We start from the raw sequence: 25,911 nt of genomic DNA, 5'->3' as shown, positions 1-25,911 counted from the left end.
AACTGCTAATTAACATATAGGATATAGTATTGAACCATGTTAAACAGCGTTTCTTATATGTTAATTAGCTGTTTTTATATAAATTTCAATATATGCTTTTCTTAAAATTTCAACGTAATATACTGCAAAATTTCAACTTCCCAGATCAGGCAATCCATTTGCTGACTGTTTTTATAAAAATAGGATACTTCACTGGCAATTACACTAAGTGCTTTTGTCTATCTGTCTGTCTCTTTCTCACCAAGCTAGCTAATTGACAGCTATTTTAAATCTCAATCTGTATTTGATACACCGGACAGAAAATTTTCAATTATGTGTATCAAGTAGACGAAGCATAAAAATTCGATTGGCGGCTTTACAGATTCGTATGTTTTAACCTAATTACTTTCAGATTGGATTTATTTCAGCAAAGAAAATCAAATAACGTTCAGAAAGTTACTTTTGTACTTGTATAAGTGTAAAGTATGTTATTGTCATACGGCATCAGGGGTTTACCCCATCTCCGCGTTGCTTTCATTGTGGGTGTACCAGTTCGCTGGGAAATGCCAGAGATTTAAAAGTGTGCGGGAGTTATTCATGTGTAGTGTCGTGTACCGTTGTTCATCTGGTCATTTAGCCGCTAGATCCCTGCTGAGGCCCAACGTTGCCTCACTTACACCCCGTGGAGGCAGACCAGGAACCCAATAGACTCAGTTTTACTCTGGCAGGACCTGCCGCTTACTTGCCTTAGATTTCAGCAGCTTGGACCTAAAAAATAAAGGTTGTTATGCCGAATTATGGGCGCAAAAGATTTTTGGCACATTAAGTTTTTGTTGTGTGGAGCTTTCGCTAGCGTAAAGATAGAGGTAGGGGGAGACAGAAGACTGGGGGTGAGAGACAGAAATATGTGACCAGTAAGGTAGGTAGCCCCAGTTTTCAGTGAGGCATGCCCATGCCCCACCAGAGTAGAATATGCGGGGTGGCGAGGAGCGGAGGAAACGAATCCCCCCTCAAGGATGTGGGAATAAAATGTGAAGGGGACTAGGATGCCCTCTTCAGGTCGCCGTCAATCTGTTGGCAGTTATGCTGCTTTTAGTCTCTTCTCAGCTTTCAGCGTCACTCATGGGGGGAAATCACCTTCCTGGTGTCTCTTCCAGTGATCAGCTTACTGCTTTTAGTCTCGTCTCTGTTTTCAGTGTCACTCATGGGGTAATCGTAGTTGTATAATGACTGGTGAGTTTAGCTTCTGGCAAGCCATCCGCTAAAGATTCTGTGTATATTGTGTACTTAACGAGAGAGATTATCTGATGAGCTAAAATCTCATTTGGAACAGTCATCATGATTCATCTAAAAGTGTAGCTGAATATATATAAAGAGAACAGACCTGGAGTGCAAAGCAGGACACTTCTTTATAGCATAGCTGTGTTAGAAAGAGTTAAACGCTACGAAAATTATTTTTATTCCCTTTTATAATAACTACTAACATTCGTTTAATAATTAATATTAATAGAAAGTGCGGGCAGAATATTTTTATATGAAACAAGACAAAAAAATACTATCCCTCAATAAGAGGACATCTGATCGCCTTAATTAAATATGTAATTTCAAACTCTTATTGTCGAGATACCCTTCGCAACTTAAGACAAGAGAAATAGGCTTCCCCACTTCCTGCCAGCTTGCTGTCTATTATTGCATCATTAGCTTCTGACCCACTTTCCGATTAGCTATATTTATCCGTATGGCTTCCGACATGCAGAACCCGACGTAGCTGACTGCACGACTTTTACGGGCAGAAATATAATATGTTATTACAAGAGCGTGTCTGTGTGGGAAAGAAAAAAGGTTCTTCGGAACACAGAACAATATTCTCTTTGTTAAAAGATACGGGGATGACAATTTTTATTTACACTTTTCAAATGAAGTTAAAATTTTTTCGTTCACATTTCCTTACTAAGACCATTTATTTATTTATTTTTTACCTAATCCGGCGGGTTCTGATTAGTCCTTCATCTTGGTATATCATTAGCTTTCTCTTCCTTTATTTTACTCAGAGAGCTAATATTAACATAATCTATCCAACTTGAGTTGGATAGATTATGTTCTCAGTTGGTCAGCACATGTACTTTACTTGACTGACAAATTAAAATTTAATTTATATTTTTCCTTACATTAAAAACAAATGATCTTTTCCCCTAAAATCGCTATTTACTTTTGCTTTAGTGGACTTTGTGACAACCTATGCAGTTAATGTATGGTCAAGCTTTCATACAAGAACAATGCCTTTGATGTAGAGGGCTCAAGATCAAAGCTTAAAATGCATTTCTTCTTAGGTTTCTGATTCAACTATTGCTAATTAAAGATCGGTTTTTAAGTGAGAGGTTTATTCTTAATTATCACAATTTTTCCTTAGAGAAAACCTTCGAGAGGCCTCTCTTTCTCATAAAGTAATATTTGTAAAGAGCTGTTTACTGTGTTCACGGTTTTGCATTTTTTCTAAATTTCCAATAAAGTATTGTTAATTATTGTTATTATTATTATTATTGCTCTTATATTATTTCTCCGTGATTGGGGATTCAACCTCGTGACGAGTATTGCTACCAAGTACACAGGGTAGTTGTAGTTAAGTCTGGTGTTACTGTTAGTCGAGGAACTCTCTGACAATCCTATCTTACAGGTGTTCAGGATTGCTACTTTCTGGAGTTCCTTGTAGGTGTTCGCTGGAGGACCTATTGCTGCTAGGCTGATATGTAGGGTGTTTGGCACCATACCTGTGGTTGAACACGATGATCGGGATGGTCGTTACTTGTTTCATATGCCACATAATAAATAAATAAATAACTTTTCTGTTTATACTCACATCTCTTTGATCTCTTATCTTAGATTCGTGTACTTCCTGATTTTTCCCCATGGGTTTTCTGCAGGTTGCCAGTGTTCGGTACCGCTATGCCAATCAGATAGGTAGCTGTTGTTGTTGTTATTTGGTTTTTAGGAGCATTAGCAACTAAGGCCATATTGCTCCGGGAATATGTGGTGGTCATTCCCTTGACCTTTCCGCATCCTCCGTATTTGGTGGTGACGGGCTCAAACCCCGGTCTAACCAAGAAGCGTGTGCTACGCACTGCTGCTGCTTTCCACCTGGCTACGGAGGCGCCAGATAGGTAGCCTTTTCCTTCTTGTCCACAAGGGTTATGTCCGGTCTGTTGTGCGGGACTGTCCTATCCGTTATTATGGCGCGGTCCCAGTACAGTTTGTGGGTTGAGGTCTCTAGTGCTGCCTACGGTTCGTACTTGTAGTACGGTACACTTTCTTCGATCAACTGGTATTTCCTTGCTAGCTTCTGGTGTATTATCCTGGCTACCTGGTCGTGTCTACGAGTATACTCAATCTGGGTGATCACCTTGCATCCCGCGGTGATGTGTTGGATCGTTTCTGAGGCCAGATGGCATCGTCGACATGTGTCATTGAACTCCGGGCTCCTTGGCGATGTATTTTCTATAGTTCCTGGTGTTGATTACCTGGTCTTAGATGGCGAGCGTGAATCCTTCAGTCTCGGGGAAGAGCGTCCTGCTCGTGAGCCATGCATTAGAAGAAATTTTATCTATGTGATCTTGATGGAGATCATTGTAGTGTCTGCCATGGAGTGTCTTCTCTGCCCATCTTTCTAGCTTCGTTTTTACCTCCTGGTTAGGGGGAACTCGTCGCTTAAGTTGAGTGGGGTATATCGCTTGTCTATCTTTCTAATGGCCTGGTGGAGTGCTGCTGTGTGTTTTTGGAAGTAATCCTTCATTATTATTATTATTATGATTAAAAGGCAAAATTATAGGACTTGTTAAACAGATAAACTACTTATCAACAAGTTTCATTCGGTACGTAAAACAGGTTAAAATTATTCAGTTAATTTTCCTTCCCGCAAACAAAATACATACAGCAACTTGGATTTTCGCATGTAGCAAGGAAGACCACTTTCCCCTTATGAAAGGTGATGGTGACCGCATTTAGAATATTATGTTCGGGTCTGGAGGCCACACAATAAAGAAAAATACAGGACTTCTAGAAGGAGTTCAAAGAAGGCAAGCATCCAGATTGGTGAGGGATGCTAATTAATGGTAGTATGAATAACGGCTTAGAAGATGCGGACTGAAAAATTTGGAAACTAGACATCTCAGAGGTACCCGATTGAGGTGTATAAGGCCCTGAAGGGGACAGTAAAATGAACGAAGAAGGTATATTAAATCACAAATATAAAATTTTAGAAGTAACAGAATGCTGAATCTCATGGCGTTTACTTTCGGGCAGCGTGTTGTAGATTATTGCAATGAACTGCCAGCCACAATTATCAAGGCGGATAGTTTGGTAAGATTCAAAGCGGAGGTATGAATGATGAGAAAACTTAATTATTTCTTTTAGCAGTTATGGAAAAAGTTCGATTCCTTTCGGAATTTGATCATTATAATATAAATACTAATACAATATCATTATTAAGTTATATTCAACCTGAAAAGAGGATAAGCTAGTTATTATTTCTTATCATATACACTTAAAATCTTTGAATAAATAATTTCGATTTGTTGTGTATGTAATTCTTTTTAAATTTAAAGCCAAGTGTAGCCAGGTACACCGTTATGAGCTGGGTTTCTTTCACCATATTTATTCCGATTTTTTTTGTTTGCCCAAGGTCGAGAAATTTTAAGTCAGAGGAAGTCATATTGAGTTTCCTTCTGTGATTAAATCCCACTATTAATGCTGTCTATATATGCATAACTGGCTTAAGTATCATCTTTTGGTGCGGTAACATAATTTTTATCTGATGAAGAAAAAAAAATCAAATTTTTTTAATCATCCCAGATTTCATTTCTGCTACTTTTTTGAGAATTATAAAATATAAAAAAATTATTACGATATTAATGTATCGTTCATATCTTCTTCCATATGACTTACTTTCGGGTTGCAATTTAAAGAATTTCAAATTACATTTTGATTAGAATTACAGTATTTGAATCATTAAAATGGTTCAAATAATTCTAATCAAAATATGAATTCGACAGCACACATCTCCTTGTTTTCTAATAAAAAGAAAATGTTTAAAAAAAAGATTTACTTATGTAACTTTTTCCAAACTTAATAGTGAGTTGCTGATTGATTTATTATTATTAACACCAGTTTATTACCAATCAACACCAATTTTCAAACGTTCAACTAGGAAGGTGATGATTTTTGTACGCAAAAACAATAACATACATTGCAAAAATAAGATAAAAACCAAAGAGTAAACACACTCACCATCTAAATATCTATACAGAATAATTTTAATTCTTATGTTCAGTGACAATTTGTTCTGTGTTAAACATATTAGTTTTAAAATGTTACTGCATACAACTTGCCAGTTCTCTTTATGTGTATCATTCATAAGTATGACTACTTATCTGTAGCTATAATTGCTCTAGGTTCCAATATCCAATAATATTTCTTAGCGCAACATGACAAAACATAGGAAGTTTCAAATTGATGAACTTAAAGAAATTTTTGTGTTTCAAATAAAAGAACTAATTCATTTCGTTTCCTTACAGCAAACAAATGATGCTTGAAATCGAGAGCTTGAGCCAGCGTTTAGCTGAAGCTGAAGCTAAGCTGAAGACAGAAGTAGCTCGCATCAAAAAGAAGATGCAGGTGCAGATTACGGAGCTTGAAATGTCCCTGGATGTCGCCCACAAACAAAACCTTGATCTCCAGAAGACTATCAAGAAGCAAGCAATACAGATCACGGTAAGGGCTACCGGAAGTTTTAATTTTACAATACACAGAACGAATTACTGAAACAAAAAAATACGCCCTATCAGAGGTGAAACTGCTGGAGTACACGAAGCGCGTCAGTTGGGAGTCCAAATTGAGAAAGGCCCCATATGCAAAGTAATAGAATCTCTCCATAACAGTTTGCCTTAAGGAGAGCTCATTATGTTTATCTCGCAGCTTCATCCTCTCATTTTCCTGGTAATGGTACTGCTCCCCAATACAACCAACGTTTGACGAATTAAAAAAAATTTCGAAATTAGTAATTGTTCATTTTTAGGTAAAGTTAACTTTGTTTTAGGTAAAGTTAACTTTGAAGCTTCAAATTATGGAATTGAACATCATAAGTTAGGTGTTTTACTTTTCGAAGTAAATGACTGTGATTTATATGAGCACAGTAATTCATTTTCTTGTTTATACTCCACCGACCGCCAGGTCAGTGGCGTTTACAATAAATCAATCAATACAAATGTTAATCGTATTTAGCAGTCATGAGCTTAACTTCGGTCTATTCAAAGAGCGTGTGCTACTCGCGTTCCTGACCACTCGGCTACGTCAGGCTTTATTCCTTTTTTTATTATTTTTAGATTGCTTGCAAATGGGTAAAACGCCTATTATAGTCATTATCTAGTTGTTACATATATAGATCCATCTGAATGTGATAACTAGACTCTTAGTGGAGGAGTTTTCGTGAAATTTTATTTTGGGCCTTTTAAAGAGTTGTCGACCCATCTCACATTTAGCTAAAATCTGATCGGACCCAAAAATTTGCTTATACTGTATTATCACAACAGAAACGTAAAGAATGAGTTATCGTACAATCCTTATTTAAAAAATCCCAAAGGATTTTAATACAAATTACGAACTGAGATACATGTTGCTATTTCTTTATTTTATGCCTACCTATTTCTAGCTGATGTACTCCTGCCCACCTTTGCTAGACCTTAGTCTAGCAAAGGTGGGGGCAGGAGTACAGGAAAACTCTTGCCTTTGCTAGACTAAGGTCTAGCAAAGTCAAGAGTACATACGCTAGAAACATCAGTATATTTAAGCACTATGAGCCATATGCCCTATTAAGTGACAGTGGTTTCAAGAAAAATTTCATTACCATCAGATATTTTGGAAGCAACAACAGTGCTTAGACCTGAAACCTACAGGCCACGTGAGTGGAAAAAGTCCAGAGGTCACAGCCAAGGTTTGGATGACAGACTCAGACAACTGCGTATAAGAGCACTTATTTGATTCTGAAATAAGACCAGTCAACATCTTAACAGAGAAAAAATATCACAAAACAGCGGTATATGAGTGCTGGTACGAAGTATCTACAAGCCAGAGAAGAGCATCTTACATGGAGAAGTTGATTTTTCGCTATTCAGTAGAAACTAGAAGGTCTTATGAGAGATTTTTCAGCATGTTAATGAAACAAAGCTTGGAGTCAAAAACGACTTCAAGGTCAAAATGCGACGAGGCGATCTTAATGGCGTTCTTAATGGTTAACAGATCGAAAAGGTAATATTAGATGGGGGATGGTATATTTCTAAGCGTCGATACGGATGTAAATTGCAAAAACAGCTTTGGTTATAAACTATTTTTATTTATAAGCATTTTGTGTGGTAGGTGGATAATCAGGATCAATTCTCGTGAGGAATTTCACTAGGTCACATAAGTGGCTATATCAGTTCTGATTGCAACAAATAGAACTAGCAATACTATGAAGAGAACTGCAGGAGAATATCACACGAGAAGCGCCTCTGATATGGATCTCGATCTCCTAGTGTGATTCTGGTTGAGAATTACGGTCTGTTACGTAGGAAGCCTGATATAATCACCATCCGCCCCACACCACGTGGAAAAGACCTGATTTCGAATCCCGTCATTGACGCGAGGAATTTTCATGTTTTTTTTATTTATTTTTTATTTTTTCAAAACGTCGCCAAGTTAGTTGGTCTCAGAGAAGGTTGCATAGTGTCACAGGCAAATTTACCACAGAATACACGCTACTTACAGACACATATACTGATGCATCATAGCCTTTTGCTCTGGGCTTAACACACACACACATTACATCACCCAGAAGGTGTTTTGTTTTTGTTTTTTTTTGGTAGTTGTTGGCGCATCGGCTTCTGTGGCCATAATGCACCTCCCAAGGTTTTTGTAGTACTTTGATCCAAGCCCGAGGCGGGATTCGAACCCGCGACCTTTGGGTTGCCAGGCAGGCAGGCACTTTACCCACCCGGGTAGCCCGGTCGGCCCCAGAAGGTGTACCAGAATAAAATCAAAATTGGCTTTCTGAGTGTAGTACGTACTTAGATTTTATGTAGTTGCAGTTTTATTAAAATTTTATCTAGGCACGTATCTCGATTTTTATTCAATTGAAAATTTTATTATTAAAACGCTTTTATCTTTTAATACTTTATTCTTGTTTTACTTTTATTTATTTGAGTGTTTATTTTATTTCTTAGATCGCAAACCAAAACTTTTTAAACAAAGAAGTAGAACTCAGTAATAATCTCCCTTTCTTTTTTTTTTTTTATGTCTACAGGAACTCCAGGCACATTATGATGAAATTCATCGTCAACTCCAGCAAACCGTCGACCAATTAGGTGTTTCTCAACGCCGTTGCCAAGCGCTACAGCTAGAACTGGAAGAGATGCGAACTGCTTTGGAACAGGTAAAATACTAGCACTGTTTTCGTTATTGGTTTCGTGCATACAAAATTGATTTTAAAATCAAAATCTGCTTTTGCACCTTTCTATTGGTGAGCAAAAAATTAAAAATTATTTTAAAAAAAAGTTTTGTGGGGAAGGCGGATTCCTGTTTCGTGTCGACTTTCTTAAAATTAACAATCCTGTGCACTTCAAGTGATATTAATTTAGTTGTGAAGGATAAAAATGCGACATTCGCATCCAGATGACTTGTTACAGTTATATTACAGATAGTTAAAATAAAAAGAGAGGAGGGAAGCGGCCGCGTTTCTTAAGCGTTGCACAAGCATTCGATTAAGTGACACTGCCAGTTTTCAACATATTGAGTGACGCTTTTTTTTTAATACTGTACTTACCTCCTGACAGTGATGGTAATACCATAACCGGCACTTAGAATGCAGTGAATCTGGTCATACACTTGCCAATACTCATGCTAGAAGACTTTAACATGCCCAATGAGCAGCATGTGGATCTAGAATAGCAAGGATCTGATCTAACACAATTTCTAGCATCCCGCACCGACAAGAGGAGTCCAATATCTTGATCTCATCTATCACATTAATGAGACTCAGTCACGTTGTGGGTCAAAAAAGAAGCCCATAAAATTCTTCTCACCATCGACGCGATTCAAACTCTGACCTTTTCCATGCGGTGTGGAAGGGCGGGATTATAACTACCGAGGGCCCAATTTATAACGTGTTCACTGGAACCTAGTCCTCACAAGTAGCATAGCGGTTATAATCCCCAATTTCCCACACCACGGAGGCGAACTCAAAAGGTCTGAGTTCGACTTCCGTCAATAAGGGAGGAATTTTATGGTCTTTTTCAGAATGTGGCTGAGTTAGTATGTCGGTCGCAGGCGAGGGTTGCATGGTTATTCTCTCTCAAAAGCTCGGGTGTTTCGTCCAGCAAACAGGAAAATCGACCACATAACGCACACCAAATTTACAGACATGCTATTATATATGTCTCAATGCGATCTAAGTCGCTCCTAAAAACACTACAACAATAAGCTTCTACAGCAACAACATCAATTGGTCATAACATGCGGTGAAAAGCAGGTGAGAAAATATGTAGCAATGCTGTGTGTGGACAATTTATTGCGAGAATGGGCAAGACGAAAGATTTCATTGACTCTTAACGTGGCCTGGTAAATGTTCCAGATGCCCGGTATGAATATCTGCGAAACTACAACTCTGATGGGGTTTTCAACATAGAACTGTGGCTCGGATATATGAAGATTGGTGCAATAACCAAATAACAGCCAGCCAGCGGCAATCCTGTGATCAGAAACAGCTCGTTGATGCGAGAGACCAACGGATGCTGACAATAGCAATAACCAGAGAGACATTTCAGAATTCACATTTCATTGTACCCTGTCAGTGATGGAGTATTACCGCCGGCGATCGAACAGAGATCTGCTCCCGTCAACAAAACGTAAATAGGCACTGTTACAGTGGGCGCAGTAGCTCCTACACTGGATAATTAAAAAAATTATTAATAAAAATAAATAAAGCCCTGTCAGGTTTAACTAATCCCGGCGGCTCCAGTTTCACGATGATGGGAGAGCCAGAATACGACGAAAACAACATGAATCCATGAATCCATCCTGCTAGATATCAAAAATGCAGGCTCCTAGTGACGGTGTAATGGTATAGGGAGTGTTTTGTGGTGCATATTGACCTCCTTTATGCTGGTGATGGGCATAATCGAAACCTAATAGATTACCGATTATTTCGATTATGATGATGATCGATTATTAATCATTTGATTATGGAAATCATTCAGTTATGCTCATCACTACTTGATACCAGTGGAGCAACATTTGGATACCACAGGTAATCTGGAGCTTGTTTCCGACCCAGCGCACGTCCCTTCATAGCTGCATTTGTAATCTGTGAATGGGTTCTTCCAACAGGATAATACGTAATATCAAAAGGCCAAAATTGTACAGAATTAAGCCTGCTACTGTGGCTCCCCAGTCATCAGATCTCAATCAGATTGAGCACATGTGGGACGAGGTGGAATAAGCAATTATCGTGGAGCAGCATCCGTCTGGCACGCTTTGGACACTTCGTTGAATCCATGGCACGATCAATACAGGTTGTTCTGAGGGCTAAAGGGGACTTAATAAAGAGGCCACTCAGTGAATTTCTCGATTTAAAATTAGCATATGTTAACCTGTCAGTATTCCTGCCTTGATTGACATCCTAAAAAATTATTTCAAAATATATGAAGCTCCACTAAATACTCGATAGAATTGTAAACCCAGACTACTAAAGATAACTCATAAAAATTTAAAATGCAACCACAGAGCCGCCAAGGGCTTTCCATAAGGATCCGCTTTATCTCCAACTCTTTTTGTTGCAATTCTATATATGCAATTCTCTATATCTAGAACCCATTGCCCTCGTGGGTAGCACAGTTGGTAGGATCGCCGTCCTCCTCCACACGGGTGGAAAAGACCTGAGTTCGAATCCCGTGGATGACGGGAGGAATTTTTATGGGGGCTTTTTCACAACTTGGCTGAGTTAGTCAGTCTCAGCAGAGGGTAGCATGGTTTTTTCTCCCGGAAAGTCGGGTTTTTCGTCCAGAAAACTGAAAATCGACCTCAGAACACACGCAATTTACACGCAGCAACATCGCCTTAGTCGCGATGCTCCTAAAATCCAACAGCAACCATCACCTAGAACCCATTTAGCCTCCAAGTCAGCGCACCGTCCCCCTATATTTCATGAATTTCTGATGGTCTGATCTCTTACTCTAAAGAACGTTGTAGCTCTATAACCATTATTGGCCCGTGCGATTAGCACTGTTGTTATAAACCGTTTTTTTTTTTTCATATTGGATAGAAAAAGCTCGTGTTCGAATCGCGTCTTGATGAAAAGAAGTTTTATTTTTTTTATTTCTTCATAATGTGACTAAATCAGTCTGTGCAGGGCAAGAATTGTATGAATTTCATCTCCAGAATTTCGGGTTTTTTGTCTAGAAAAATCGTGTAATTTAGTTGTGTAAATCATTTAAAAGCGTGTGATTTAGTGTTTTGGTAAATCGCATAATTAATTCTAGCAAGGTGTATGTGTTTACTCGGAAAGTTGTAAGAATGTCTTTTAAAAATATTAAAATTTTATGTATTTCATTTTAAAATTATGCCAAATTTTTATGTTTGCAACACCCTCTTAGATGGGGAATGATACGAATGATTGTTGATGATTAAATGAATTTTAAATTCATTTGCCTACATTATATCCCAGATGTTGCAGAAGATATCCCAAAGTAACTGGCAAAAGATTCTGTTTATACCACGATAAACAGCCTTCTGCTACCATGTCCCTTCTTCCCTGTGGATCTAGCGGCACGTTATGTCCATGGGCAAGAAGGGATACGATGACTTTTCGGCCGCTCTGTGGAGTGATTAATATTTTGAGTGCTATAATTCTAAATTCGATTTCAAAATTGTTTTTCAGGCAGCAAATATCTACTTTTATGGTTAGTAAATCTTTTCATCCGTTTTCAGGCTCTCCGTATGAAACGAACTGCAGAGCAAATGTACGAGGAAGCCAATGCTCGGGTTAATGAACTCACCACCATCAATGTCAACCTAACCGCAGTGAAGAGCAAGCTGGAAAATGATCTGTCCACCTTACAGTCTGACTTCGATGAAGTGCATAAGGAGCTACGTGTAAGTATATGTCACTCGTGTAGAACTCGTTTCGATTCTTGTATCCTTCTAGGGTGGTTAACTGAAATCTTTTAGTTATTCGTACTGTGTTATTTAGTGATTCATCGTGTGGCTAATGAACTTTAAAATAAACGCGTGATTTCTAATTGTGTGAAAGTTGGAGGTGGGCTATACGTGGTTAGCCATTAACTATGATTTAAAAGAAATTAAAACCATTGCTACACCACGTGATAGTTTTAAATGTTTATTGCCAAATAAACTCGTTTATCGCCAAAGTATGAAGAGTAAATTGATATAAAAATAAATTGCAGTTGCAAACATACATTTCTGTAATACAAAACATATTTTTGTAAAATAAATGTATTTCTCATTCCACATGTCATAAAACATCCCAAATGAGTAATATATTGCAACTACATGAACTATTCTTTGAAGTAATGGACTAGCAGTACCCCTTGCGAAAATTTCGATTCTTGGCAAGAAGCATCTTTATAGACAGTGCTAAAGAACTTATGCACGAGTAACTAGCTTTTCTATAATTGCTCTGTTTATACAGTATTCATATTGCAACTGGAATGTGATGTTTCGCCTTTAAAAATAGACATTCACAGAACTTAAAAAGCGAAAGAATGAAATTTCTGGGGGTTTAGTGAACTGTTTATCTGTTTTATATGATATAGCACGATTATATAATGCTTGGTTTCTTGTTTCTAGATTACCGATGAGAGAGCTAACAGAACTCAGTCCGAGCTGAAAGTTTGCAAGGATCTGCTGGTTGAAGAACAAGAGCGTATCATCAAGATAGAATCCATCAAGAAATCCCTTGAAATCGAGGTTCATAATCTTCAAGTGAGAATTGAGGAAGTGGAGGCTAATGCTTTGGCTGGAGGCAGACGTGTCATTGCCAAGTTAGAATCGAGAGTAAGTTTATTTTTGTTTTGTAATTCTAGTGGCTTTTTTATCCTTTTTGTGTTATACGAAAAGCTTTGCTGTCATTTAATTAATAATGGCTCGCTGACTCCAAACTGAAACCAAAATACTCATCACATTAAAATAACCGTCGTGACGACAGACTTAGCAAATCATTCAAAATCTAACACAAGATGCAACTAACAACTTTAGAGATGTACATGGCTTGGAATAACGCCCTTTTTGATGTGAAACATCCTTGGGAGCACCTCAACCGAATAAATCTGATCGGTCACGAAAAATGCCACGTGGAAATGACGTCATCTGCAGCTTGAGCCAAAGGCGAATTATTGTAACTTGTATTGCTGCAAGCATACTTCCTGCAGTAGTAACTGCAGGAAGTATGATTGCGACACTACAACATTGGCTAATATAAATTAGCCACAGTTTACATTGTGGTGCCACTTTATTAGGTACATCTCTGCTGTGCACACAAATGGTTCGTCCCACAACGTTGCAAGTCACATGACCACAGTTGTGGATATAAATGCGGCAGAACAACCTTTCTAGTATCAGTTAAGCGTACAAACCGTAGCAAGAATGGGGAAAAGGAGTGATCTAACGGACTTCGAACGTGGCATGGTAGTAGGTGTAAAACGTGCTGGACAAAGCATCTCTGAAACGGCAGTTCTTCTGAACTTTTCACGCACCACAGTTTCAAGGGTGTATCGAGAATGGTGCAACGAACAGAAAACATCCTCTCAACGGCACTCCTGTGGAAGAAAATCGCTTGTTGATGAGAGAGGTCAGAAGAGGATGGCTAGAATTGGGCAAGCAAACAGACGGGCCACAATGTAACACATCACGTCAGAATACAACCTTGGTGAGCAGAACAAAATATCTCAACGGACCACTAGTCGCACACGGTCGCGAATGGGCTACAACAGCCGATGGCTACATCGCGTACCTTTGTTATCAATGAAGAACAAGAGAGTACGCCTCCTGTGGGCACAGCAACACCAGCACTGGACCATCGAGGATTGGAAAACAGTTGCTTGGTCTGACGAGTCGAAGTTCCTGGTGCATCATGTTGATGGAAGGCTCAGAATTTGGCGAAAACAACATGAATCCACGGACATTCCCCCCACACCATAACACTGCCCCCACTACTGTGCAAGGTGGTGGGGGAAGTGTTATAGTGTGGGGAATGTTTTCTTGGCACACGTTGGGTCTAGTGATACCCATAGATTCACGTCTGAATGCCACATCATACCTAAACCTCGTTGCTGACCAAGTGCATCCGTTCATGTTGACAATTTATCCTCAGTCAGGTGGTTACTTCCAGCAGAATAATGCGCTGGTGCACAAAGCCCGAATCGCTATGAAATGGTTCCAGGAACATGAGAATGACTTTTCTTTGCTGCAGTGGCCCGCTCAGTTCGCGGATCTCAATCCTATTGAACATCTTTGGGATGAGCTGGAAAGGGCTGTTCGCTGCAGGCCTACACCTCCGTCGAATCTCAAGGAACTGCGTGACACATTCATGTCTGCATGGTACTCCATTCCGGCACAACGTTTTCATCATCTTGTTCAATCCCTGCCTAGACGAATTCAGGCTGTTTTGAAGGCTAAAGGAGGCTCAACACGCTACTAGGTAAGTGTACCTAATAAAGTGCCAGCACAGTGTATATTAGCTGTACTATTTATATTAGCCAATAGCCTAATTACCCAAATGGGTAATTAGGCTATTGTCTTGGATTTCGCTAACCTTTTCCAAGCCAAGGATGTTTCACATAAAACCATCTACTGTGCATGCTCGGCACACACGCAATTTTTTTATTCCAAAATTTGAATAAACACATTTTAATTTGCCATTTTATCTTCAAATGGCAGTCGTGACACCTAAGCTGAACAACTGTTTTAAAAAAGTGCACACTTAATAACTTGTTAGTGACGAGAAGGAAAGAAACCAGCTAAAAAATGTTGAAAAATGCTTGTGTATCATCGAAGAGTAACTAGCCTTCAGATTAATAAAAGCAGAAATGATGACTGTTTGTCCATAGAGCATTTAAACTTAAAAAAGGTACAAAATATCCTAATTAATGTGATATTTAAGAAAAAATATTGACGCAGGCAATACAAATATGAGAAGATACTTTCAAATGTGGTAATATTCAGCTCTTTTATTTTTTAAGTGCGCTAAAAAAAGAGCTGAATAAGAGCGCCTAAAAAAACAAAGCGTAATAAAGGATAGTGGCCAGCATTAAGCCAAAATATTAACCAGCACTACCGAATGGGTCCAGTTGATATTTCCGTAAGAAATAACGGTCGCGGATTCGAATGCCACCCCGGTATGTGTGTTGAGATTGCCCAATATATATATATATATATATATATATATATATATATATATATATATATATTTTAGTATGAGGTAATAAATAGTGTAGTATGATTTCATCAATCGAATCCCCTTGAATATTATTGTACTATTAAGTACCATGCTGTGAACTATTGAATGTCTCGCAAAAAGAATGATTTTATATGGGAAAATACATTGTAACAGTGGCGTACAGTCTAAAAAATACGCAAAACAGAAAGAAATTGGTGTTTGGATATTTTTAATGGAGCATTAGCTGGTGCTTGGGTCATTTTTTTAATTCCTGCCATAGCATATCATATATAGACGAGTGACAAAAACAGTTTTATTAACGCAGATAAAGAGTATCTAAATACGCTTTGATTATTTACTGACATAACCGTGTTTCCTGTTGTTTACAGATAAAAGATGTCGAAATCGAATGTGAGGAAGAAAAACGCCGTCATTCTGAAACTCAAAAGATTATGCGCAAAAAGGAGCATCGCTTGAGGGAACTGATATTGCAGTCAGAAGAGGACCACAAGGCCATCACAATGCTCAATGATGCTGTGGAAAAACTGTCGGAGAAGGTAAAGATGTACAAACGACAGCTGGAAGAACAGGTGAGTCCTCATCTTCATTAGCTACACAAATCCTACATAATAACCACCGGGTCAATTCTTCTCAGAAATTTTCAATGGCAGTTAACACAAAACATTTTGTGATTATCTGCCATTCTTATTTTTGACACTGATCTACAAATAAATAAAAAAATATGTTTATTTATCTGCAGACAGAAGTGTCAGAAATAAGCATAAATATTTTATAAAAGATACAATTATCATCTCAACTTACATCATCAGTAGAATGCAATGTTTAAGCTAATTGTTTAATTTGCTTAAAATCGTTGTAGAGAACGCAAAGAGAGAATCGTTTGGGAATCATGATAAAATAACTAAATCAAAAAAAGATTTAAAAGTTCTAGAAATAAACCATATAAAATCTTCAGATTTAGAAAGCACAACAGAATTTCTCAGAACATCATAACAAAGTCGCTGTTTAATAGCATTGGGAAGCAACGTATACTGGCTGTTTTCTTAATACAGTAATAGTTTTCTTAATGAATGGTAATAAAATGAGTAATGGATAAGTCGACAGAAGATAAGAAGTATTGGGTGACTCACAATTAAGGTTTCCAGCTTCCCCGTTTTAATGGCTTACCAAAAATCCATAAATCGGGCATAGGATAACGTGATCAAGTTATATCGAGGCACACCTGATTTTCAAAGATTTTCACGAGGAATTTTTATGGATCTTTTTCATAACGTGGCTGGGTTAGTTGGTCTCAGTCGCAGTCGAAGGTAGCATGATTTTTTCTCCCGGAAACTCGGGTTTTTCTTCCAGAAAAACAGAAAATCGACCTCAGAACACACGCAATTCACAGACAATATATACATGGAGGAACATGGACTAAGTAGCAGATACTCCAAAATACAACAACAACGACAGTTGTTTGATCATTAATATCACACCAACTGTCACAAGCATTAGAAAATTTCTTTCACTAATATCGCACTGCACATCATGTTCGCTTTATTTATTATTTTCGTGAAAAAATGAAATTTTTCTGTAAATCGGTCTTTAATCCCATATTGCTTTCAGTTGGCCATAAACGGTGATAATTAGGCTCCTAATTTACAACTTGATTCACTCTTAACTTAAGAAACCTATTTAACTAACTAACTATGGCTTGAGCTGTGGCACAGCCCCTTTGCAGCATCCGGTAAAATTTATTGTTCAGGTTTACTTTCCTTTTATTATATTTAAATTATTCATCGTGAAACCGAATTTACTGTACACATATAGGTAATAAATATTTCATAAATAAATCCAAATAAACGTCACAAAAAAGTACAAGAACGTCCAATGTATTATTCTTTTCATTGAATTCTTCGTTTCATACGGCGAAATAGGTACAAATATAAATACAAACAGGTATGAATGTATGGAATATGAATATAAAAATAGGTACAAATGGGGTCACTTCAACCATCAAAACTGTCCGGTTTTTTGGCTAGGATAATCTTGCCATTAGTAGGTGCCATACACAGCAGTAATAGGAGTTTGTCACATTTAACTGTGAGCAAGCCTCTTAGAATCACCAAAACGTGGTGTGTCCCTTTGTTCGTCTGTATTTCGGTTTATCATGTTTTTGAGCGAGGCAGGATGTATGTTGCAGGACAAAGCTGAATTAAATGTGGTGGATGTTTGTCACGGTGTTTCGTTATTCTTGTCCAGTACTATCATGTTATATCAAGATTATATGTGTAAATAGATCCGCAACACAGCCATGGATTCGCCTTTAATTTGGATGAGACTAGAGATGGGTTATTCAGTTGATCCTCTTCCTATGTGCATTTGACAACGCTACATTCAGGATATTTTTGCGATTTTACCAAAGCCATTCTTAAGTGAAATGCAGTCTTAATTTCTAAATATTTATCAGCTTTTGTCCGATTTTCTCAGAGGTGGAAGTGGACGGCGTTCTGCTATTTCTAGCTTTCTGGGTGGATAAAACTGGTCCTTGTGTTAGAACCAGAGTATAGGGGAACATGTGCATCTGACTTTGTCCCATAACCAGGTCTGCGCCGGTAGCACAGCACAATGGTATCGTCACCGTCCTCCCCCACACCGGCTGGAAAGGCCTGGGTTCGAAAGAACGCGAGGAACTTTAATGGGCTTTTTTCACTCCGACAAAACCTCCATAAACTGGGGTTTTGTCGTCCAGAAAAACAGGCAAAGCGACCAGAGAACACACGCAATTTACAGACAAAATAAATATATATAGGTAGATGTAATGATTTACGGGTGACCCTATTAACATAATCATAATAATCATGTCCCATAACCAGCGCAGAAGTGGGAAACCATCGGTGGCGCCTAACCCTAAATACTATGCCACTACTATGTCCCATAACCAGAAGGGACATGATAGGCTACATCATACTGTTTTGAGATTGTATTGAGGAATGTTCTTTGGATAAGTTCACCTAGGAATGTATGGTTGAGATTCTTATACTTTCATAATTTTTCTGGACAGTGTGAAACGATATCTGCTTTTGACATTTTCTCACTTGAGGAAGTTATATTCTGTCCAATTTAGTATCTTTTAGGTTGTTCGGTGTGGTTTGCCACGCGCGCTGTAACATCGCTGATTTAGGGCGTCTGGAAAGAGAATGAATTTGGATCTTGCAGTGGAAGCAATTGCAACATTTCAATATGACTTCCAGAGATTGCTTGTACCCCTTGCACTACTGTCTATAGGTGAGGGATTTAGCTTTTTTTTTTCCTTGCATGCTCGTGTTCGTCTGCTGGCACCAGCCTTGCTAGTGAAAGATATAAAAAAAACAAAAAAAAAAAAAAAAAACTACCTATTATATTAGGGTCACCCGGTAAGTTATTACATATACCCTCGTATATTGTGTATGTAAATTATATGTGTTCTCTGGTCGATTTGCCTGTTTTGCTGGACGAAAAACCACAGTGGTCTGGGAAAAACTCAGCCACGGAGTGAAAATGCCCATAAAAGTTCTTCGCGTCATCGACGGGATTCGAGCCCGGGCGTTTTCCACCCTGTGTGGGGAGAACGATGATAATACCACTGTGCAACAGCGCAGACTGTGCAAGATATGCTCTGCTCAAAAGAGCTTTAACTTGATTAACTTATGTTGAGATAACTTAGTTGATTTCAATCCTTCTAAAACTCAATCCTGCCTTATATCTCGCAAAAAAGGATTCTTTTGCTCCTATGCTTATCTTTGATGAAATTCCGATTTCTAGGCAAGATCATATATCCCTATTGAGGGTTACCCTCACTTCTAATCTCTCTTGGCACAAGCACATTACAAATATTGCTTCCTTTACATCTAAAAAACTGGGTTTTCTCTTTCGCTCTCAGCGTTACTTTTCTTCCAAACAGCTGTTCACTCTGTACAAAAATTGCAAATCCGCCCTACAATGGAATATTGTTCCCACATCTGGGGCGGTGCCCCCAAAACCTCTCTCAGGCTTCTCGATTCCATTCAAAAGAGAATAATTAGATTAATTAATGACTCATCTCTGACAGTGTCAACACTTTCTGTGTCATGGACGTTCCATTTCTGCGGCATGCCTTTTCTCTAGATACTTCCATGGGCACTGGCTTCTATAATTCCCTCTCTTTCTTTCAAAGCAGTCCGAACACGTGCCGCAACCAGTCAACATCCCTTTAATGTCCATCTTGAAACTCATAGAAACAGCTTTCTTCTTCCTCATTTATTCCTTCAACTTCCATTTTCTGGAACAACCTTCAATCTTACGTATTTCCTGAAAATTACAATTTACAGAGGTCCAAGTTCTTTCATCTTCTCACACTCCAACCCATGCACTGTACTAAGTACTATAGCTTTTAATATCTCTCGTGTTTGAGGGGTTTCATAAAAAAATGATATACATCATCATTATTAATTTTTTAATCCTGTTCTTGTGAAGGTTGGTAGTCGTAGGGCTTCAGCAACTTAGGCCACATTGCGCCATATATAATATGTCTGTAAATTGTGTGAGTTCTGTGGTCAGTTTGCTGTTCTGCTGGATGAAAAACTCAAGTTTCTTGGAGAAGAAACCACGTACCCTTGCCGCTGAGACCGACTAACTCAGTCAAGTTTGAAAAAATACTAAAAATTCCTGGCGTCATTGATGGGATTAGAACTGGGGTCTTTTTAACTCGGTGTGAGAAGATTGGTGATTATATCAACTGTGCTGTCCACGAGGGCCAGTCTCTTGAAAGGGATTCACCATCGATTTGGGGCCAAATCATCGATTAATACCATTGATTGGGATTTTATCATTTGTTGATACCAATGACTGGCCCCAATGGAAAGAATTGATTAGATACCGTTGATTAGGTCCCGATGGAAGGGATTTTTAGCCATCCATAGGACTTGAGCTACTGCCTCTGGGTGCCGGATTTGTTCACTAAGAACAATACGCGTACTATTGTGGCCTGCTTTCTCGTGGCATTGACGGGTTCTGGTTCCTAGTTAAGTGAGTTAATTGTTCCCTAGTTGTAAAGTGGCCAACTAACCAATACATGACTAATACAATACAACACACATACTGCACAAACATAACTGGTTAAAGTATTCTCCTTACTACACTAATTTATGATAATTTTAAAGAGTTACATCATAGTGAACTACGGAGTTAGCATTAGCATTGGCATTAGTAGAGGCATTTGACGCAAGAAAGCAAGCTTATGCAGCATCAGCCAAAAAAAAAAAAAAAAAAAAAAAACCACTTCCACTTCACCCCTCTGTTCGTTCGAAATACCTGTCCAGCTGAGCCTTAAACTTATTTAGACTATCAACTTCCACGACAAGGGATGGAAGTCTGTTCCACCAACCAACCACCCGCTGGTTAAAGGCAAATTTCCGCACGTCTATCCTACATCTGTCTTTCCTCAATTTGAATTTATGCCCTCTCAGGTGATTATTCTGAGCAAGAGGAAGAATCCCATCGGCATTGAGCATGCTCAAACCATTCAAGGCTTTATACACCTCTATCAGATCACCTCGCCGGTGCCTAGTCTCCAGACACTGTAATTTGCAAAACTTATGCCTTTCTTCGTAAGAGCACCCCTTTGTTCCATTCACAAATCTTGTTGCCCTTCTCTGTACTCGTTCGAGCAGCTCTACATCCTTCTTGAAATGAGGCCTCAGACTATACAGTACTCTAGGTGTGGCCTGACCATTGCCTTATACAAGAGAATAATCACCTCCTTATCCCTGCTAGAAAAATTCCTATACATCATTGACAATACACCATGAGCTACTCTTGCAGCCCGTCTGCACTGCTCAGAGAACTTCATATCTGCCTGCACAATTACCCCCAGGTCCCTTTCATTCTCTATCACTGTCAGTGGAGTACCACAGAGTTGATACGTTGCTGGGATTGCTGTTTCCCATATGTAGTACTTTATATTTGTCAATGTTAAACTTCATTTGCCACTTCTTAGCCCATCTGCTCAACCTTTCCAGATCCTGTTGCAGCAGCATAGTGTCAGTAGTGTCCTTGATAACCCTGCCAACCTTCGTATTGTCTGCAAACTTGAACATTAAGCTTGAAATATCATCATCAATATCATTTCTAAATACAGAAAACAATAATGGACCCAACGCTGAACAATGAGGGACTCCACTAATAACATTAGTCCACGATGAGCAGTGTTCATTGATTACCACTCTCTGTCTTCTCCCCCTCAACCACCCCTTATCCATAGCAGCAATTTGCCTCCAATGCCACACTGCACCAATTTGTGCAGCAGTCTTCCATGTGCAACAGTATCAAAAGCCTTTCTAAGATCCAAGTATATAATATCAAAGTTATTCCCTGCATCCAGTTCTTTTGTGACTGCATCATAGTATCCAATCAAATTGGTCAGGCAAGACTTCCCCTTAACAAAACCATGCTGTGTCTGAGCTATAACTGCAGTCTTGTCTAGATGATCCTGCAATGCTTCTTTAACCAGTGCCTCCATTAATTTTCCTGGAACAGAAGTTAAACTCACAGATCTATAATTACTTGTGTCAGCCTTTGATCCTCCTTTGTGAATTGGGGTCACATTTGCAGTCTCCAGTCTGTGGGTACCTCCCCTGAGTCCAAGGAAGCTCTCATAATTATGGCTAAGGGTTTGCTTACTTCCTTTGCTTCCTCCTTTAATATAACTGGATAGATCCCATCCACCCCAGGTGCCTTTCTTGTGTTTATCTTCAACAATTTCTCCTCCACTTTACTCTCAAGTTATTACAAGATTCTCTAGCTTACTGCCAGAGTTGAATACACCTCTGGCATTCCCCCCCTCGCGCAATAACTCCTCATGTGTGAATGTCGATGCAAAATATTCATTTAGTTTGTTAGCTACCTTAGCAGAATCCTCAACAGTTGACCCATCGATATCAAGTGGACCAACCTGTTGGTCCACTTGATATCGAGTTAAAGTGACATTCAGAAGCTTCCCTACAATAAGACACAAAAAGACTAATGCTGAATATCATATCGAAATGTAACTGTTACTTCCACTGCAACTTTTGGTTAGTACTGATTTTCTCACATTACATCTATGTGGTCATAATAAAAAGTTAAAAGTCATCAAATGTAAAGCTACTTTTGACTCGCCCTGTATTTTATCCTATTTTATTAAACTTTTTCTATGCAGATTGGTGCGTCTGACTTAGTTTTTATGGAACTAATTTCCAACCTCCGAAGAGCTTTTTAATTAAATTATAAACGCTCTTCGCTACTGCCATGCTTTTTAATTAAATTAAAACTACTAGCAGACAACAGATCATAATTTATTTAAAAATGGAAAATAACACGAACTAGCTTGCCAATTTAAACACACTTAGTGTAAAAAAAATTTTCCCACTCCAAAAGTGCGGCTTGATTTTTCTGAGCTTTAATATACAAACAAGATTTGGGCTGGTTAAACGGTGGTCCCACAGATGCTCTTAGCACCACAAATCACTGGTCCAAGCATCCCAGGGATATAAACGTTAAAAACAAACAATCTGACATTAGCGAGTATAGAGCCGAGCATCCTGCTGAAATAAAGGGTTACGACTATTTTAAAAAATAACAAAAGGACAGTTTTAAGTATTGGGATGACGATGTGATTGCGTTCTGCTATACATTGCTGCCAACATCAACCAGCTGTCGTTGGATCTCGTCCAACGCGAACAGCACTTTGCCAGGTATCCAGCCTTGTGGAACTCGACTTTGTGACCTAGTTGAAACAATTTGGTACACTTTGCTCGTACATGGGCTCCGGGAATCATGTTCGTCTTCTTCTTTTGCGACTAATAATAGCCCATGACTTACTGACCACTTCGGTGGCACTGTATCTTGCTTGAATTGTAATCTATTTATCATTTGCATATATCAATACACAATACTGTCGTGCAAAAGTTCCAACAGTGTCGTCAACTCTTTTAGGGAGGGTTAATTTTTCTGATACCAATGTATTTTAATGTTTTGTCATGCAAGAAAAGGAGATATATACTGGCGTAGAAGGAGATATTTATATATATATAGTGCCAAAACTCTAAATTAAAAAAAAAAAAAAAAAAACTGTTATTAGATTTAGAGAAAAATTATTGAAACAAATCCTTTTAATATGCCTAATGATGGTACTCTCGAAATTAATAGTACAAGCGATAAATGCAAGATATATAGGTTTCGAAAAGAATCTATTTTAATCTGGCTATCTAATTTTCATGCTGTAACAGGTTTTTCACAACTTTGCTTACCGGAATCAGAAAGCGATTGTTTTGCTTTGAAGCAAAACAGTGATGAATATTGGTTACATATGCATTTATATATAAAAATGTATTCGCGTTTATCTATTCCTTAGCTTCTGAGCACCGTTATAGTTGCCATGAGCTAACGAACCACTGTTGGGGCTTTGCTACCAAATTACATATACCATTCATCGAAAGTTCCACGCACTTCCCCAACACTGCATGGATTGCGTCCATTTTAGCAGAATAAAAAGTTCGAAAAATCGTACTCTAAAGAGTTCTAGTTGTGGATCTGCAGTTGCATGCCACCTATCATGTTGTCTCGGGTCAACAAGCTATTATTTTGATCGTTTCTTCTAGAACAATTCAATAGATGTAGGCATTATGATGTGCAAATATCCATTTCTAATAAAAAAGCTATTCGATAAGTATGAAATATTTTGTAATTCAGCAATAGATTATTTCACTTATGGCTCTTTGTTACTTGAGACTTTTGAGGTTTTCATCTTATGTTTATCTTATTTTTATTATTCTTTCTACAGGAGGGTCTCTCGCAGTCGAATCTAACTCGAGTTCGCCGGTTCCAGAGAGAGTTGGAGTCTGCCGAAGAGCGTGCCGATCAGGCCGAAAGCAATCTGTCAATGATCAGAGCTAAGCACCGTTCTTGGGTGACCACAAGCCAGGTGCCCGGAGGTATCCGACAAGTGTTCGTAACCGAAGAAACCATGACTCATTAGAATAAGGCGAAAGGCAACCTTGCGCTGCACCACGCTGTCACCATGCACCATCTCGTCTTTTTGAAGCGATAAATTTCGTGTGAGTGCGTCTAGAGAAACTGGTGACGTCGAAATTTCCATTATAAAGACTGGGATACAAAATATGTCTAGAAGTTAAACTGCGCAGTTTAATATAGTGCGGCCATCATTGTGAAGTCATGTTTGCATATTATTACAAGAGGATCTGACGCTTACTTCAAACTGCCATTGCTGTTGTACGTAAAACAAAAACTAGCATGGTCACGTGACCTTTGTTTTAAGAAGTTGTGCTCGTTTTAGCTTTTATCTAGAACTTCTGTTTCTGTAACTAAACCTGGATAATAAAATCAGGAAATTTCCTCCTTAAAATCTGACTTCGTCGTTCATTCTTCAGTAATTGTCCGAAGTCTCTATAAAGGAAAACGGGCTCTTTATTCTGTTAAACCGTCCCAGCCGGTAGACACATCCTCGTTGTGGCATATGAAAAGCACATAAATACATGCATACTTTCCATGCATACAGGTAGCCAGCAAAAGTACACTCACTTTGTACAAATAAAAGAAAAATAGGTTAGAACTGTTTAAAAGATATTTCGCATGTCATAACGTGTACATCGATGGATAGTGAATAAATGATACCAACTCTATGCTCGATTAAAGTAAGTGCTGTACAGGGTTTAAGAGAACTATTCTAATGTACATAGCCAGGTGCTAGATAAGCCTACGCGATATCCTGAATGAAACATATTTTGTATTTTGGTTGACCGGAACAATATATAAAAATGTATTGAATGCTTTGATGACAGTTAAAGATGCAATTATGAATATTTACTGTTACTGCTGTAATTAAAGGTTTCAAACGCTTTCGAGATACTTCTTTTCTCTTTCATCAGCGGAAGGGGTAAGATATCCTAACGTAGAGATCTCTCAATTCGTTACTGTCCACAGATGTTAAAAAAAAAGTTGCGTTTATTTGTAATATTTTCAATCACTGTTACCAAAACTATCGGGGCACTAATGAATAAACACTTATTATGGAAACTCGGGACTTTTCAAACATTGAAGAAGATTTACAATAGATATGCAGACATAAACAGACTCTCTGATTTTGAACGTGAGCACGTGGTGAGGATAAAATAGAATTCGATTTATCTTACGATAAGGTGATACAAATTCAGTGCTTCTCAACATTACAAAGACATCCTTCCAGGGCTCTGTGAACGCTTTTAGGAGTATAAATGCAAACAAGAAAATGCTGCTTTCTACATTATATGAAAAGGCCCCAATAATATTCGTTTTACCGCTCTGAGAGTTGGTTGCTGGATACGGCCACCTCCATCTTAACGCGGCCCTGCCTTCACCTGTAACATCACAAACAAATGGAACGTAGTTTTGCATGCCAA

General features: G+C 38.5%; 1 protein-coding gene across 1 annotated transcript in view; it reads left to right on the top strand.

The window, feature by feature from the left end:
- The window catches only part of LOC150080895 (paramyosin-like), a 121,931-nt gene extending 97,053 nt beyond the window's left edge, over window positions 1-24,878 (top strand). Inside the window, exons 11-16 of the mRNA XM_090381555.1 lie at window positions 5,547-5,742; window positions 8,309-8,437; window positions 11,989-12,153; window positions 12,868-13,074; window positions 15,844-16,044; window positions 24,297-24,878. Coding sequence (XP_090237681.1) covers window positions 5,547-5,742; window positions 8,309-8,437; window positions 11,989-12,153; window positions 12,868-13,074; window positions 15,844-16,044; window positions 24,297-24,491 — 1,093 coding nt within the window. The 3' untranslated portion in view covers window positions 24,492-24,878. The remainder of the gene's footprint in view (window positions 1-5,546; window positions 5,743-8,308; window positions 8,438-11,988; window positions 12,154-12,867; window positions 13,075-15,843; window positions 16,045-24,296) is intronic.
- The last annotated feature ends 1,033 nt before the right edge of the window (window positions 24,879-25,911 follow it).

Source organism: Mastigoproctus giganteus, chromosome 9, assembly GCF_048544385.1.
Source record: "Mastigoproctus giganteus isolate SK-2022 chromosome 9, ASM4854438v1, whole genome shotgun sequence".
NCBI lineage: Eukaryota > Metazoa > Arthropoda > Arachnida > Uropygi > Thelyphonidae > Mastigoproctus > Mastigoproctus giganteus.
Note: the sequence above shows the minus strand (reverse complement) of the source record. Positions and strands in the feature narration are given on the sequence as shown.